Below are 16,545 nucleotides of genomic sequence, written 5' to 3'. Positions count from 1 at the left end.
CATTATAAAATATGTAAATATTTTTTTAAAAAATATTATAAATATTAAAACTCAGAGATATTTCTATATACATTGACAAGCCAAGAGGAATATATTATAAATCAAAATTATTTTGTGTTTTGTAATAATATATTTAACAAATTTCCTCTATTTTTTGGAATATATTTTTTTCCCAATTTTATTTAGCAGTTAATTGCAATGGCTTCCTCAAGAACAAGCACTAACATGAAGGAGAAGAGCACTTCAACTCACATCGGTCCCGATGACCCTCGCCGGCAGAGAACCGCCAAAACGTCGGTCCCCAGTTCGCCGGAGCGAGACACAGCGCCGCCACAGAACAGGCCTGTAAATCGTTCCACCAGCGACGGCGGCGACAAAGTCGGCAAAAGCACACTCCCACAACAAATATCCAGCGCCGGCGCTAAATCGCGGTTGGCAGTGACGGCGAGAAAACCGGGGGAGAAGCCTCCGTCTCCTTCCCGTCAACCTTTGAAATCTTCGGCGGCGACGAGCGCCGCCGCGAGAGAAAAGATAGCGAAGCCATCCACCTCCGCCGCTTCTCGGGCCGCAACAATTACAAAGCCGGCGATCTCATCGGAAAAAGCAACAAAGACTCTGAAAACCGGCGTTAAGGGACGGAGTAGTCCGTCCAGCAGAGCCGTCGCATCCCGGAGGCCAAAGGAGGCGAGTTCGTCGGCCGACGATGCCGCTCGGATTACAACAAAGAGCGTTGAACCGGTTGTTACAGAAAATACGATTGTCACAGAAAATATCAATCAAAACGAGGAGCAGGACTCTGTTTCCATTGCTTCGCAGGATATCCACGTTCCCGACGAGCACCACGACGACATCTGCGACGAAAACCCCATGGAAGTGGAAGAAGCCAATGAAGAGATCGACGACGAACACATCGAAGAAAAAGATCAACTATCGGAGTGTGAAGAGCATCAGGAGTCGCCTAAACAAGATCCCGATGTAATTTTTGACCCCCACGGAAGCAGAGTGAGCGAGAGCGGCAACGAGGAGCTCTCCGGCGTCGACGAGCCACCTTCCGACGCAGAGGAGAGCCACAAGTCTACGGCGGCAGAACCAAGCGAAGAATTCATCATCCATGAGAAAATAGAAGACGGAGCAGAGGAAACCAGCCTTAATAACTTGCCGGCGGCAGAGCCAAGTACTGAGGAAATAGAAGTTGAAACAAAGAAGATTACTGCTCCGGCAATGCCGTTTAGCAAGCCGGCAACTGTGCCTGAGAAGAAGAAGGAGGCGCCGGTGAGCAACGAAGTAATCGAGGAGACTAGGAGCAAGCTATTGGAGAAGAAGAAGAGCAAGGTGAGTGCTTTAGTCGGAGCGTTTGAGACGGTCATCTCCTTGCAGGATGACTAAGGTCAACCTGGTCAAACTCAAAAGTCAAAGTAAAGGTCAATGAACCGAGAAATTCAGCGGCCTCAATCCGGTTTGGTTCGCTAAACCCTGAGTTCAGCAATGGGGGTAAAAAATAATTATTCTTTTTCCAATGATATATTTTCTTTTATTTTGAAATTGAACAATATTAAACAATTTTGCCTTTTCCCGTTCAATCATCAATGCCACGAAAGTTTTTTTTTTATATATCGTGTAATTTTTTGGTTCCTTATATATATAATTGTTGATAGAAAATTAAGCTAATGACAATCCATGTTAGTTTATAACATATGGTCTAGTAAAGCTTTTTACATTTTTAACAAAATGTAACGTTTTTCCAAATATTAAGTTAGCTTATGAAACAAATCGAAGTTAGTAGCCAGAGAAATTAAATTAGGCCATTTTTTTTTAAATAAAAACAGACTGTATAAATAAATAAAATGCGCATCCGGGGAATCGAACCCCGGTCAGTACCGTGGGAGGGTACTATGATACCACTACACCAGATACGCAGGATGTCTCTAAAATAAGCCCAACATAACTTAGAAATGACAAAATAAAACGACTTGGTCGACATTTTTTGTTTCCCCCACTCTTAAGCAGAGGAAACTTTTGGTGAAGTAAACAAGATCTACAGAGGAAAAGTAGAATTCTTGGCGCAACATTAGATGAGTTAAATACATACACTCTAATAAATTTAATTCAAGTTTCATAAAGTTACAATAATCCATGCTGATTTAGCTGTCTACATCAAAATGCGTGCAAAGTTTGTAAAAAAAAAAATACAAGACGAGGCTTGTAGATAACAATCCTCAATCAGCATCTTCTATTTCTTCATCCTCTGGCACACCCCTTAGATACAACACATTATTGCACCTGCAGAAATGTGTTAGAAAAGAAAAACGACATGTTTCATGGAACAAGGCATTGAAAATTTGATGGATGCCAAATTGACAACTACACTTGTGCTTTATTTAATGTTTTACCTTATCAGAATCTCCCCCAGGTTTCCAGTAAATTGGCCATCAATGAATTCTTCAGTATTAGCCAGCTACATAGTCAGAACAAGAAGTAATCCAAGTGAGTGAAGATAGAGGTCCAATGAATTTTTAATGTAAGAATAATAATAAAAAGGAAAAAGAACATTTTTTATCAAATCATGAAATGAACTCAACCTGTCTGTGTTCATTTTTCAACAATTCTCATCTTTCAACTTCTATTTTTTCCCCCTATATTATCCTTCATTTTCAAGTTCCCTTGAAAATCTAACTGGAAATTCTAGTTGAAAGACATTGTCGCATGGTTTTGGAACCAAAAATTAGATATTTGATTTCCTTCTTCCAACCTAAGATGATCAATGAGTCGACTTTAATTTTAAATATACTTAGTGTTTTAATACCTGTTCAGAAAATCAGCTCGTAGGGAAAAGTTAAAACCTCAAATTTAGGCAAATTTAAAGGTGTATGAGGTCCTAAAATGACATAATTTTTGTCCAAAAATGCACAATTTGATTTGCAACTCAACTAGTGGGCCACCATTTTGTTGTTCTTTTACCATGCAAGCAAACTTGCAAAGATCAGCTTGCAAAGTTAAATCCCCAAATTAATCCAAAATTAAGGTGTGAGAAAACAAAAATAATCACCATAGGTTGGAGAAGACTCAAATATCCATCTAGTTTTTGTTTAAAATCACACCACAAGATCAACTTATAGATTTTTTCCTGTCTTTATTCACCAACCAATGAACTTGCTGAGTTTAACCCTTAAGTTATTGTAAAATAATCAATCTTAGATGGGAAGGAACTCAAATCTCTAATTATTGTCCAAAATTAATGCTGCAAGCTAATTCGCAAATCAACTTGCACTTGAATTTGGTAGAAACTTGAAAATCAAGGATGCACCATGCAAAAATTAAATGTTCGACCATGAATTGGTAACAACGGGACATGATATGTTTAAAGGTCCAAGTAAAAACTGAGGCATTTATATATTGAGAGACAGTTATGTTAAGCAAATATTGTTTATTTACCTGCAAGTTCATATAGGAATCTACTGACACAAGATAACCTGAGACAATACAGAAAGAAAATGGAAGTAGTGAGTTAAGTGATATATTTGGAGAACCTCCAACACAATCAACCATTAGATGCAAACATGTAGTAGCGCATAAGCAAACATATGTATATACATACAGTCATTTATCTTAAACATTTTTTTTGTCTACAAAGGAATCAATCCCTTTACATGGGGATTTAGTCCAGATGCCTAACCTCTTGAGATACAAGTCCGCGACATATCTTAAACATACTTTCTTAGGCATGACCATAAACTGTAACTTACCTTTGTATTCCATTCCCCACTTTAACTTCACAATCACAGGCTTCCCAGTTAAATTGTTCAAGAAAGGTTTAGGGTTCACTGGCACAGTCTGCAAAGAAGCAAAGAAAGGAACGTTACAGGTGGAAAACTCAATGAGGAAAAAGGACAAACAACTACAAAGCTACAATAGGCTTGGAAACATTGTCTTTGATCAATAAGAAATATAAGAACCAAAATAAAATCAAAAAACAAGAATCACGGATATCAATGCACAAAGCCACAAGCATTTAAGCAAGTTATCCAAGCGAATTCTCATTTCAGAAAAAAAATCATCTCCATCAAGTGTGCAATCTTTCTAAATGAGCCAATAAAATTATTAAAGCTTTTCAATGATTTGTTAGACGAGATGGATTTAATCAGTGACAAGTTAAATGATAGATCTATTAATAACCTGAAGACGCCATGAGAAACAAACGCGAAAAAACAGTGAAAGAAGTGGAGTATTGAGAGCTTACCGCCATCAGTGAATGAAGCGAGGAACTCCTCCGGAGCAAGAGGACCGACGAGGAGAAGAAAGCCGCGAGCTTCACTAGGGTTTTTGGAGCAGAGAGGTAGCCCAATTTATTGCTATGGGCTTTCGCAATGTGAGCCTATTCAATAAATTTCCTAAATTACAAACAAATTTTATTATTTATGTCGACCCGGTTCATCCCTCGGTTCCGGTCCAGTATCCTCCCGGCCGATACAATGTCCTCAGGCCCGACCTGGTTCGCCCGCGTAAATTTCACTTTGCCTCGTAAAGTTTATTGGCCTTTCAATTGTACCCTTTAAAATTTCAAAAGTAATGTAATGTTTATCTTCGTCCCCAAGCTTACAAAAGCATAGATCAACCCCAAGCTTAACTTGTCAACTCAAATAAGTTCATGAGCAATTTCTCAATCATGTGAATAATGGATACATGTATACGAGAGTATTTGTTTCGTTTTGATACAATATTGTTATCCTGCCCGAGCTCCCGGGGAACAACAATTTCATGTTCTCCTTGAGTTCACTTGCTATTCCAAAAGAGATTCTCTTTAAAGTTCCATCAAATTCAGTTGCAAGTCAAGAAAGCAAGAGACTTGCTGTTTTTGTGAATCGAGTTTGGCAAACAATGCTATCGAATGAACAAGCTTATGAAGGCCTCCAAGTATCCAGCAATCTGAAGGGAAACAGCAGTTGTTTTACTCATAATGTAGCAATAAGAAACAAGAGGGTGTTTAGCATTTTGTTACCTGGCCCAGTATCCCCTTTCCAGTCTGTCCCTCGATGACCAGCCCTGCCGTGAGGCCGATCATTGCAAGTGTCCCATTTATCGCTTCAGCTTGGCGGCGTCTCTGAAAACAGGATGCATGAATCAGATACTAGGCAGATATGTTGAAATGGCTATGATTGGATTCCAATATCCAATGTGTCGATGTTCTACTCTAATTCATGTTCACTTGTATGATTGTTATTTGTCTAAATTTTGAAACTGCTGGTCTGCTGATGCACTTGTAGGATATTTGTCCTACTTTTTTCTGGTAAAAAGTTATAAAGTTAGTTTAATAGATCCCTATGTCAAGTAAACAAAGAAACCAAGTTTCTTATCCTCATTTTTCTCTCCATCTGTAGTTTCTCTCAACCTAAGAGAGCCCTTAAAGATGTGACATGGAGATTGCTAGTCCACTTCCAGTAGTGTAGTCTACCTAGTAGCGTAGGCCTAATTGCTCGATGATGGCTTTTGAGTCACGGGCAAGTGAAGAACACAAATGCTGTGGAGTCTTCTATAAAATTTGCTATAGAGGACCCTTGGCAGCCGCATCTGGCTGAGATTTAAGCCTCTATAAAATGACTACTTCTTAACAAAACAAGAACCAAAGTGAAAAAAAAAATCAGAAACCTACTGCTTACAACACTAGCAGAAGTCTGTCAGCAAAATGATCACATTCCTTGATCATCCTTCCTCAATGTTCAAAAATCAATCACATTCAAAGATAAGAATAGCATTCAGTGATTTCTTACTTTTAGTTTTTCTTTGGCTTTGATTTCTTGCATCTGTTTTGCTGCTAATCGTTTGGCTTCCACAGGATCAACCATTATGACCGGATCATCAAAACTTCCTTTTCCCTGTGATGTCTACATAATTGAAGCATGTACATCTTGTGTGAGAAGAAGAAATGCAAAAAGAATCAAGTATCATACAATCGACACTGAAGGCAGCAAAGCCATGCTGGAAAGATGTAATCTCCCAATTTAACCTTTCTAATATCATTATTACATGAGAGCATAAAAATGTTTAGAGAGAGAACTCAAGATAGATATTTGATACATTTAATCCTTAAAGCACAAGAATTCCTAGTAAACTCCATAGTGACAAGAAATCAGTTCACATAAAGAGAGAGTAGTTCTTCTTATTACTCTATCCACTTGGAACACTATTCCAACTCTACATTCCAATTAACTATAATTTTGAGTCTCAGATCACTGTTGTGTTTACAACAAAACAGAATGGGCATTGATTGCAAGAAATATATTCAGTTCGATACGTGTAAACCAAATTAAACAAGTAAATCTATATCAAGAAGATGGAAACTTCTTACCCAGGATTTTACTCTGAATCTATTTAGTAAAATTTTGAAGGCGAGATTAATAAACCTACCCAGGATTTTCTAATATCTTAAGATCTTACTTTACAGAATCAAGGAACATGATCGATATTTTGTCTTCAATCAGATTCTGTATAGAGAGAGTATGATCGAAACTAAGCTAGGGGGTCAGAACCTACTAGGGTAGGAGACTGAGTGCTTCACTAGGACTTTGACCATGATATAGTTATGGAACAGTGCACAGCTTCTTACCACCTAATAATTCTTTGAGCAGGCTAAGTCATGAAAGTTTGAGGATAGCGACTACACTTTAGCAAAAACAATAACGATAGGCCTGAAGTGAGAAGCAAGGTTTCTTGGGTTGCGAGGGTGTAATAGGCATGGATCCATGAGAGCAACAAGGGTATGGAGCTGGAAGGGCTTCTACATGTGGAGCTGAAGCATGCACTACTCAATCATATAATTTCTGTCTCTTATGTAGTCATTACAATATTATCAACATCAACAAACTATATTAATTCCAACTATGTTATTCCTATATCGCTTAAGAGCTAAGAACCATGCTACCAGAGTTTACAACACCTTTTATGTAGGTTGACAAAATCTAGTACATCTCTGAACCTTCAACAATGTTTAGGAGTTGGGACTTGCATTGGCGAATTTTCTCTTATGTCGTACTTTCTCATAGAAAATATGACATCCTAAACCTTCAAAGCTATGGAGGTAAGATTTACACCTAAGACTTGGGATTTGGCCTTGAATGAATGGATTTTGGTTAAAAAAGGAAATTGATATGAAATATCATTGGGAACTTGAGCATTTTGTAAATGGATAAGGAGATTTGAAGAGCATATAATGAGTGTGATGTGTATCAATTGCTACAATGTCATATCACAGCATATGTAGCACTTGTAAAAGTAGAATAAACTTATGATGCTATGGCAAAACAAAATTGTATAGAGACAATTCATAAAGTAATTGGAATTTAAAGAATAACTCATGGAGGTATTGAAATTGTCGGAAAGACATTGTTGAAAAAAGATATGATGAAGGTCTTTCTAACTTCTCCAAGTTCAAAAGATGATTGTAATCTATATCAAGAACAGCTTATGATTCTAAGATCAAACACCATTTTGTATTTGACATAATCACATGCAAAATTACTTTCATCATCTTTATGATCAAACCGTATTTGCCTCAACTATTTGAGGTCGGTTACATGAATCTTTATCCCTGATAACATTGACTAATGTTTTCATGGTTTCACTTTGTTACATGAAATGTTTTCCTAGCATACTAAGCATCTATATAACACCTGGGAGATGTTTTCCAATCAAATCATGATTAAGTTAAGCTGAAACAGTACAAGAACCATATGAGGAGGCCTGGTGCATACATTTGCATTTGCAAAAGCCAGTAACCTTTGTTTTTTGCTTATCCACAGTACCATATTTGTCTGTTGTCTGCTTTGCAAAATCCGGCTAGAAGAAAAAGGGAGGAAAATAAGGAAAATAAGATTCACAGTTGAGAGTAGGATATCAATATTTGTTCATAATAAATTCAAAAATCTGCCAGAAGAAGAAAGGAATCAAATTCCTCCACCCACTCCTCTTCCTTCAAAGCAAACATGGAAAAAATGACAAATTTGTTCTTTTCCTTTCTTTTCTCCCCAAATTTTCTCAGAGTAACTACACCATCAGTTGAAATTGTGGCTAAAAAGCAAATAGAGTACGAGAGGAAATTAAAAAGTAGACTGTTAAAGAAAGTTCATGTGATTGCTTAGGAAAAAAGTTGTTGCTGGATACTAATCACACAAGTAACAAACTTAGCATTCATTAAGAATCAGCCTAAATGTTGCATCCTAAGTAACAACAAGGTAGAGCACATGACTTTGACCAACTCTAAAAACAATATATTACAGTATAATACACACAGATTAAATGTGGCGTGCCAAATGCATTCCTACATTAATTTGGCTTGAACCAACCAAATGAGTCAGGTTGCAGGAATACAAATCAAGCTCGGTTGAACCAAGCCTAGAAATACTAATACAACTCGCCCAAGGTGAACCAATGCTCGGCTGAAGTGATTGTTGACACACCGAGTTTGGTTGAGGTGTGGGAGACTATGAATGAGGTGTCAAGAGGGGCAGATGAGTTCGGTTGAGGTGATGCATCCCTAAGCTGAATGTCAAAGTGCGCATTTCATCCGAGCCAAATTAATACAGGAACATATTTACTTCGTTGCGCATTATAACATATTAACACTACAACTAGGATATCCAGAGAGAGATATAAACTTATAATGGATAAAAAAGGGGGGGGGGGGGGGGGGGGGGGGGGGGGGGGGGGGGGGGGGGGGGGCACATAGACATAATCCCCGTGGTTGGGAATCAGCAATTGTTGAAGAACAAGACGGCAGACAAACAATAGAAGATAATTTATCCGAGAGAGAGAGAGAGAGATTAACAACGTTGAATTCTGAACAGGGAGTTTACTGAGGCATAAGACCAAACAGGGAAAGGACTAGAAAATTCAAATGCACAAAAAGTTCCTTCCTCGCGAATAATCTAAGAAATCTCCGATTCGATCATACGGACCCTTTCCGAATCGAAAATTTTCATCTTGGGAGGGCTAGACACTGAAAAATCCCACCTTGATAGCTAGAAGGGATCGGTTACTTGCAAATATGTATGCAAGAGGGGGAGTGAGTTGAAGTCGTTCACCTGCGGGATGCTCTGGAGGAGGAAGAAGCGTAGAAGGTGGACGGAGGGCCGCCGGAAGTTGGAAGCGACAACATCGTCAGCGGCGAGCGGCGATGATAGTTGCGGGATGTGGATGTGGTAGGCTGGTAGCTTCGTGGTCTTCCATGGATTAATTATTCTACTCTGGTATTTATAATTTATCGAGTCCCATTAAGATAAATAAAAATAAAAAATGGAATACGAATTATTTTTCATTTTTAAATTTCTTAAATTTTTCACTAATTTACTTTTTAAAAAATAAAAAAATGTTTCTAAAATTTCGGATAGACAAATCGAGCCCGGCAAGACATTCGGACCGGACGCAGCGGCCCGAGCGGTCCAGCTGAGCCACGTCAGGAATTGTTTTGGTTTCCTTCGTCCCGTTCTTCGCCGCTCGAGTCCATCGGCAAGATCTGGAAGCAATCCGCGATTCGCCGGCGTCTCTCGTTTGCCTATCTTTCCCATATTTCCTTGTCCAAACCGTGGAGAAGCTCATCTTCCTTCAGCCTCGTGCGGCTCGCGATCCTTCCTCCATCTCTGCCGAGCCCGAAGGGAGGGACCAAATCGGCCGTCGACACGGTCCTGTGCCTAGGCCTGTATCAGAGTTCGAACAGTCAGGTTCTTCTTCTCGCTTTAATTACCCCTTGTTCTTCCTTTTGAGTCTTCCCCCATTGTAGACTTTTCGAATTTAGGATGCCATGTTCTGGGGTGTCTGAAAAATCTTCCTTTGCATCCAATTTTTGGCTGATATTAGGAAAATTCCACTTCCGGTCAATTTTCAAATGGATTCAGATAATTTGGGTCTTCCTTCGGTTTTATATGGTGGGTCTATGATTTCTTGGATAAAAAAATTGCGTTGGTGTTTTTCGAGAGAGAAATCCAAGTGATACTTTGGTCTTCATCTTCCAATTTTTCTGAATTTTTTTGATTTGATGATTGTTGAATGCCAAATTGCGAAGTTGATAGCGCAATTGTAAATTGTGAACTGAAGTATTAACATGAAAGCTGAGATATCATCTTGTGAAGGATACTATGTTTTTGAGCTTCAGCTGTTTAAGAAGCTAATCGAAACCTAGAGTGACTTATCCTCACACTTCTCCGTAATCTGGCAGTTGCTTAATCCCATTACAGTTTCCAATTGTCAGATAGGCCTACTTTTGGGTAATTTTGGAATTCCAATAACAATTAAAAATGATTATTTTGAAGACTCGGATTGCATATAATACAATTGTGATCTTACTTTCTTTGTGTGGTAATTTAATCTTCCAAATTTTCTAATTACCTTTCCAATGCTGACCATATATAATCAACGTAATTGGAATCTGTTGTTTTTCTTCAGAAGCATGAGAAGGCGGCCTGGTATTGCTGGTCTACAGAGTGCAGCTGCCTCCAGGGTACTATTCTCCCTTCATTTCTTTGTACTTGCAGCTTGTTGTGTGAGTTGAAACTCACGTTACATTGTTTTATTATTCACGTTGCTGTGTATTCCTTGGTAACTGGCTCATATTTCACTTTCACAGCCAAATACTCCCTTTGTGATGTTTTTTTCATTAGCTTAACATTAAGTCCGTGTTTTACTCTCTAATTCTTGGTATGCCTTTTAGTTATTTCATTATTCCTTCAGTATTATTTGTATCATTGTTCTTGTTTTATTAATAGGAACAATATCGTCAAGTTGGTGAAAATGTTGCTAGGATCAGAACAGATCTCATGAAGGAACAACTTGCCACATTTCGATCACAACTAGAGGAATTTGCTCGCAAACACAAGGTTTACTAATGTCCATTTTTGCCTCAGTTTTGATCTATCACAGTTATGTTCTTAATATTTGTGCATATGAATTGATATGGCATTACATAGAGCTTGATTTTAGATAAAATCCATGCTGTTGATCTTGAAATGTTTTATTGCATGGTTTTTTATCTTTGTTTTTCTTGTTTTCTTAGTTGTTCTTGATTTTTTTTTAAATGAATGCTCATGTTTTATGCTTCAAACTATTGTTGTTTCATTTGGGATCTTTTACTAAAGTTGGTCTTTTTTTAGCTTTTGCAACAATAGTTTAGATATGTCTTGGTAATTAGAAGCAAATGTTTGTGTCATTTATCTTCAGTATTCTTACTCCACCTTTTTCTATTGGTTGATGGTGATTTTATTCATGGTTCCAATTACAACCATTTTGTGAGTCTACTAGCAACTGATGGATTGTCTGAAACTAGCAACTGATGGATTGTCTGAAACTGGTGAATTCCATTTTCTGATTTTGTTGCCTGTAGAACTATCATTGAATACTTTCTTTATTTTTTATGCAGCTTACTCTGTATGTTAAATGTCAACCTGTCAATAATGTAACTTAAATAAACTGTATTTGTTAGGAAGCAACTTTTTTGATTCGTAAACTTAATTACTATTACTCTTCCATCCTTCTGAATTTACATATTATGCCACAATTGTCTTGGTTGCAGAATGACATCCGTAAAAACCCTGTATTCAGGTCACAATTCCATGAGATGTGTTCCAAAGTCGGAGTTGATCCCCTAGCCTCAAACAAGGGATTTTGGGCAGAGTTATTAGGGATTGGTGATTTCTATTATGAGCTTGGTGTGTATTTGTTATTTTGTTATGTTGTCATATTTTTTCTGTTTCTATCTAGTTAATTTGTAAAACAAGATCTGCAGATAGTTTTTAAACAACATACAAGTTTTCACCAATGCTCACATGTCTTTTATGCTACATTTTCATAAAAGCATTCAGCCTCTCTAGATAATCTTTCTCCTTGTCTGTGCATGTTTTTTGTTTATGTTTCCTAGAATAGCATCCTGCAAAGTGCAATTGCTTGTGTTTCATTAGTGCAAAGTTTTGGTGCCAAGCAATTTTAAACTTCTTTATTCAAGATGGTGAAGGGACTTGTTTTATGGCAAACGGATTTTATGTAATCTTCTCTGTATGAGTCAGACACCCTATAGAACTATGCTATTGGGATAATCTACCTTCTATGTTGATGGGTTTCCTTACCTGTATGGCTTCAGTTACCTAATCAGTTGGTATCTAAACCAATATGTATGATCCACTCCATGCCTCTGTTACTACAAGTAATATACTAGTTGATGATGGAATTCTTGCATCTTCCATGTTTTCATTACGGACATATTAACATGGGGATCTGCCGATTAATTAAAAAAACATGGTTTTAAAAAATAACTTTCACCATATATGTCCACAAATAGAATGCTTAATTAATGTTATCTGAAACAGAATATCTTAGTGAAGAATGGCAGATTTCCATGATGCCCATCTGGCCTGGAAAAGATCTGCAATTTGCTGTTTAAAAATGCTTCTTAGCTATTTGAAAAAGAAATCTTTTCGGTATTTGCATTGCCTTTAGATTTGGAATATCAGTTGTTCTCTATAATCAAATTATTTCTTTTTTAATTCTAAATTGTTCTATGATAAGTTTCCAACATTATCTGAATGGTAAGGCAGGAGTTCAGATTGTCGATATTTGCTTGTCAACTAGATCTCACAACGGAGGTCTAATCAACTTGCAAGAACTATGTGATCTCCTTTGTCAGAGGCGGAAGGGTGCTCGTGAGTCAGTTTCTGAAGATGATTGCCTTCGTGCTATAAGCAAGCTAAAGGTAATGAACTATTGATCATAGTGTGTCTCATGTAGCTTGGTTCTCAGGATTGTCTATGCCGCACACATTATTGGTAATCTAGGTGGAGATGATGTGTTTATGGGCATGTTTTAATTTAGTTTGTAGAATATAATTTTGGCTGGGCATGATTTGTATACTCGTTTACAAATTTTTAGGTCCTTGGTAGTGGTTTTGAAGTTATATCAGTTGGCAAGAAAAAACTCGTGCGATCGGTTCCAACTGAGTTGAACAAAGATCATAATGAAATACTTGAAGTGGCTCAGGTTTGTTGTCTGTTTCTCGAATTTGTGTTGTTTTTTATTATTCATTAATTTTACAGGCTTACATGTTAAGTTCCACATATGATTTGTTTTTCTTTTTCTTTCTTTAACAATGCCTTTTCTTGTCCCCTACTAATGTTTGCACATCAGACTGGTATTGTATAGATGCACCAGGTGATATTACTAGGCAAGTTCTTATAGCCCTTGTTGACCCCAATGACTACTAAACTCAAATCACCACAATGGTTTGTGCATGGTCAATATTTGTTCAATTGTGCACGATTGCTTACTCCTTTTGGCACAATGTGAATAGGCGCCTAGTGAAGTCATTCACATGTCTTCAAGTAAACCAACAATAAACATACTATGAAGGAACTCCAGCTCACTGCTCATCTACTGAACCACAACCCCTAAAAATCTATAACTTGAAATCAACACCGGAGAAACAGCACTGGAAGAGCATTCTTGGAACAAGCAAATGCCTTTAGCATTGGTACAGAAGTTTAAAGCCCACATCTTCCGGGCAACTTCCAGCATATATAATTTAGCTGGGAATTACATCTCTGCAGCTTTTGTTCTGCAGTAGTAATTAGCATACAGGATGTTCATATATCCAACAGAAAACTAAGAAGGTTAACTTTCCCCTTGAATGTATCTATCATAACTTCCATACAATTAACTCTTTAGGGAGATTTCTTTCATCTCTGCCACAACTTGTAGGCTCCAGACTTAGAGATGAACAATTTTAATGACATTTATATCTACCACCAGCAAATCTTGTATTTGTTATTTTATTTACCTCTGATAATGTTGATAGTTAAATTCCTAAATTATAGAATCTAAGATGCACTACACATTAGGTTCTATTCCTCATCAAGCCCAGGTATGATGAAATTCTATTTATCTTTTCCAGTTACTTGAATGGAGAGTAGGTTTTAGTCAATCCTTGTATGTTAACTCAATCAAACATAATTTCTGTCTCAGCTCTAAGCCATTTCATATTTTTTGGATCTTTAGGGTATGAGTTGTTACATAAATCATTCCTGCAATGTATATTAATGGAATTTCCTTCCATTAAAGCCAAAACTTTGAAAATTGATAGTTTTAATTCAATAAATCGACAGTTTAGCTAGCTTAAATGAGAGTAATGATACATCATTGGTAATTGCTTCGGATCTATGTTCACGCAGACTCATGGATATGTTACTATTGAAGAACTTGAGAAGAGACTTTCATGGTCCTCAGGTCGTGCAATTGATGCACTTGAGACTCTTCTAAAAGTAAGTCCTAGTTACTTGTGATTAAATGCTAATATCAGTACTTGCTTAATGATTTCTCGTGGTGGATATTTCAGGAAGGCCTTGCTATGATCGATGATGGTCATAAAGATGGGAAGCGTCGGTATTGGTTTCCATGTGTGGCTTCCATTTTTTCAGCCTCTGGATCTGATGGTTTGAAACCATAACATCATCTATCACCTAAAGAGCATTCAACCTTGCAAAGTATTAGAAGTTTGCTTCTGCCACCCTTGCGAAATCGAGAAATTGACTTCTAGAGGAAACATGTCATCTTTTTCTACAGTGTATAGATGCTGAAGCTTGCAGCAACATCAATTTGGTAAGAATCTGGATCAGAGAGCAAGCTAGTTGTACTATTTGCTCTTGCCTTCCTGCAAAGTAAAGTTGTTATACCATATACCAACTTTGCATATTTTTGGCTCAAGCTATTCCATGCTTTTTTGCATTATCTATCGAACCAACTTGCTCCACCCAAACATTCAAAGTTCCTGTAGCTTCATGACTGTTGTATTTAATGTCCTCTTGATGATGCATTGGACTTTGGCACTTCGATACTCATACATGGATGTTGGTAGTTGTATATGAGTTTTTCACCATAAACAATGGTTCACCCGAATGCCACAAGACTCATCTTTGAAATGGTAGTTCTGTGACAAACCTAATTCTGATCCGAATTACAAATGTTATTGCCATACACCAACTTTGCATTTCGATTCAAGCCAGTTTTATGATTGTCGCATCATCTATGGTTTGATCTTGCTTCGCAAATAATTGTTGTGTTCGATGTTCTCTCGGTGATGCATGAACTTTGTTGCTTTCATACTCATCCATGAATACTTATATTAGCAGCGCGACTGCATCAACTTGATGTCAATAAGCTCAGAAAGGGATAGAAGGGAAGAAGAAAGCAAGTAAACTCAATAGATAACCTTTGTAACAAAATCTAAAGTTAAAAAGTATGAATAGGAAACAACATTTAGATTGTATTAAAACAAAATAAAGACATAACAAAGAGGTAAATTTGTTACTTATCAAAATAGTTAGTAAAGAGTGATAAAAATCGAGACCCTGCTAGTTTGTCATTTCCTCTCAATTTCCTTCTTTCCTTCTCAAGCACTGTTAGCCTTCAAGGAGAATATAGAGCCAAGATATTAAGAGGGTCAAATTGTTAGATAAAAAATTAATTAAAATTTCCTTCCTCTTTTTTTTTTTTGAATAATCTAAATATTTAATTTTATACATAATCTATTAGATAAATTCAGAATAAAATTTATATATGATACTCATATAATATTCATTCCTATTATGATTTAAATTTTGAGATCACTACAATACATCATCTAATATTCTTATTCACTTCCTTAGAAATTTAATGAAGGTGATATTAATTTTTAAATAAGCACGTGTAGAAAAAAAATATATTTATATAGTATATTTTCTAGATTAGAGCCACAATATTAGCTCCAAATTAGAACCACAAAATTGAAATGATTTTCTCTCATTCCAAAAATGTAATATGGAAACACAAAGAAAATATAACAAGACTATATATTCCTTTTTCTTTTCCACTTAATTTGATCATGCTAAATAGATTTAAGAATGTTTTAAGAGTAAATATAAAAGCTAATTTAGTTGTCATTTGCAATATTTGTAAACTGCCACTTCACATAATAAATAGGTTTTAAATGATTTTTTAAATGTAGATATTCTTCATAAAAGGCATCTTTTTTAAGAGCGAGTTATGATGATGATATCATTATTTTTGGATGATTTAGTTATTATTATAAGAATTTAAACTCTTGGCTTTTGAGTAAAAGCCTTCTAAATTTAGCTAACTTACCACTAAACTAAACAATTATATAATATATATTTATATATACATTCTAATTTAAATTTATTATAAAATATTTAATTCAATAACAACAAATACTAAACCTTCATTCTTAAATAAAATTTATCATATTTTATAAAGATTTCATTTCATCTTCCAAAATGTTATTATTTTATCTCTATCATTAATATCATCACTTTATCAATGATAAATATATGACCTGAGTTTGTAAATTTTATAACTCTGAGGACAAATTGAAAAATGTAAACTTTACGAGGTGGTAAAATGAAATTTCTCCATTCTAAACGTCGGTGGGCAAAGATTTATTGTCACTTTTGTTCTCGCACTCGCTTTTCTTACCCGTCTATTCATTGGACAAACTCCGACGAAGACCGGTAGAATCGCGGA

The 16,545-nt window shown here is 36.5% G+C and overlaps 3 protein-coding genes and 1 non-coding gene across 4 annotated transcripts; 1 reads left to right on the top strand and 3 right to left on the bottom strand.

The window, feature by feature from the left end:
* Positions 1-1,845: 1,845 nt before the first annotated feature.
* TRNAG-CCC (transfer RNA glycine (anticodon CCC)) lies at positions 1,846-1,916 on the bottom strand. The gene has a single exon. It is a non-coding gene; the product is annotated as a tRNA-Gly (tRNA).
* Positions 1,917-2,063: 147 nt separating this feature from the next.
* Positions 2,064-4,361, bottom strand: LOC141815532 (putative small nuclear ribonucleoprotein F). The gene is made up of 5 exons (XM_074703481.1): positions 4,238-4,361; positions 3,744-3,831; positions 3,433-3,470; positions 2,391-2,455; positions 2,064-2,280 (listed from the first exon to the last, which is right to left on the bottom strand). Exons 1-5 carry the CDS (start codon positions 4,241-4,243, stop codon positions 2,217-2,219), a joined length of 261 nt encoding a protein of 86 aa, XP_074559582.1. The 5' UTR covers positions 4,244-4,361; the 3' UTR covers positions 2,064-2,216.
* A 272-nt stretch (positions 4,362-4,633) lies between these two features.
* On the bottom strand, positions 4,634-9,192 carry LOC141815636 (uncharacterized). The gene is made up of 5 exons (XM_074703586.1): positions 9,075-9,192; positions 7,746-7,830; positions 5,766-5,879; positions 4,997-5,098; positions 4,634-4,923 (listed from the first exon to the last, which is right to left on the bottom strand). The coding sequence occupies exons 1-5, from the start codon at positions 9,146-9,148 to the stop codon at positions 4,879-4,881; spliced, it is 420 nt and encodes a 139-aa protein (XP_074559687.1). The 5' UTR covers positions 9,149-9,192; the 3' UTR covers positions 4,634-4,878.
* A 243-nt stretch (positions 9,193-9,435) lies between these two features.
* LOC141815279 (vacuolar protein sorting-associated protein 22 homolog 1) lies at positions 9,436-14,864 on the top strand. The gene is made up of 8 exons (XM_074703203.1): positions 9,436-9,710; positions 10,432-10,486; positions 10,752-10,862; positions 11,555-11,690; positions 12,573-12,727; positions 12,904-13,011; positions 14,199-14,288; positions 14,363-14,864. The coding sequence occupies exons 2-8, from the start codon at positions 10,436-10,438 to the stop codon at positions 14,471-14,473; spliced, it is 762 nt and encodes a 253-aa protein (XP_074559304.1). The 5' UTR covers positions 9,436-9,710; positions 10,432-10,435; the 3' UTR covers positions 14,474-14,864.
* Positions 14,865-16,545: the final 1,681 nt, after the last annotated feature.

The sequence above is a fragment of the Curcuma longa genome, chromosome 21, assembly GCF_044706935.1.
Source record: "Curcuma longa cultivar G26 ecotype Majalengka, Jawa Barat chromosome 21, ITB_CL_G26_1.1, whole genome shotgun sequence".
Taxonomy (NCBI): domain Eukaryota; kingdom Viridiplantae; phylum Streptophyta; class Magnoliopsida; order Zingiberales; family Zingiberaceae; genus Curcuma; species Curcuma longa.
This window is presented reverse-complemented; position numbering and strand designations above follow the sequence as displayed.

What these genes read in the sequence shown, in the direction of transcription:
- LOC141815532 (XM_074703481.1), bottom strand. An exon ending in GTGGGGAATGGAATACAAAG is followed by an intron (nt 3,471 to 3,743) that starts GTAAGTTACAGT and finishes GTATTGTCTCAG; the next exon opens with GTTATCTTGTGTCAGTAGAT. An exon ending in ATTCCTATATGAACTTGCAG is followed by an intron (nt 2,456 to 3,432) that starts GTAAATAAACAA and finishes CTGACTATGTAG; the next exon opens with CTGGCTAATACTGAAGAATT.
- LOC141815636 (XM_074703586.1), bottom strand. Translation starts at nt 9,148, where the DNA reads ATGTTGTCGCTTCCAACTTCCGGCGGCCCTCCGTCCACCTTCTACGCT. An exon ending in TCCTCCAGAGCATCCCGCAG is followed by an intron (nt 7,831 to 9,074) that starts GTGAACGACTTC and finishes TTTTTCTTCTAG; the next exon opens with CCGGATTTTGCAAAGCAGAC. An exon ending in TGGCTTTTGCAAATGCAAAT is followed by an intron (nt 5,880 to 7,745) that starts GTATGCACCAGG and finishes TCAATTATGTAG; the next exon opens with ACATCACAGGGAAAAGGAAG.
- LOC141815279 (XM_074703203.1), top strand. Translation starts at nt 10,436, where the DNA reads ATGAGAAGGCGGCCTGGTATTGCTGGTCTACAGAGTGCAGCTGCCTCC. An exon ending in TGATTTCTATTATGAGCTTG is followed by an intron (nt 11,691 to 12,572) that starts GTGTGTATTTGT and finishes ATGGTAAGGCAG; the next exon opens with GAGTTCAGATTGTCGATATT. An exon ending in AAATACTTGAAGTGGCTCAG is followed by an intron (nt 13,012 to 14,198) that starts GTTTGTTGTCTG and finishes ATGTTCACGCAG; the next exon opens with ACTCATGGATATGTTACTAT.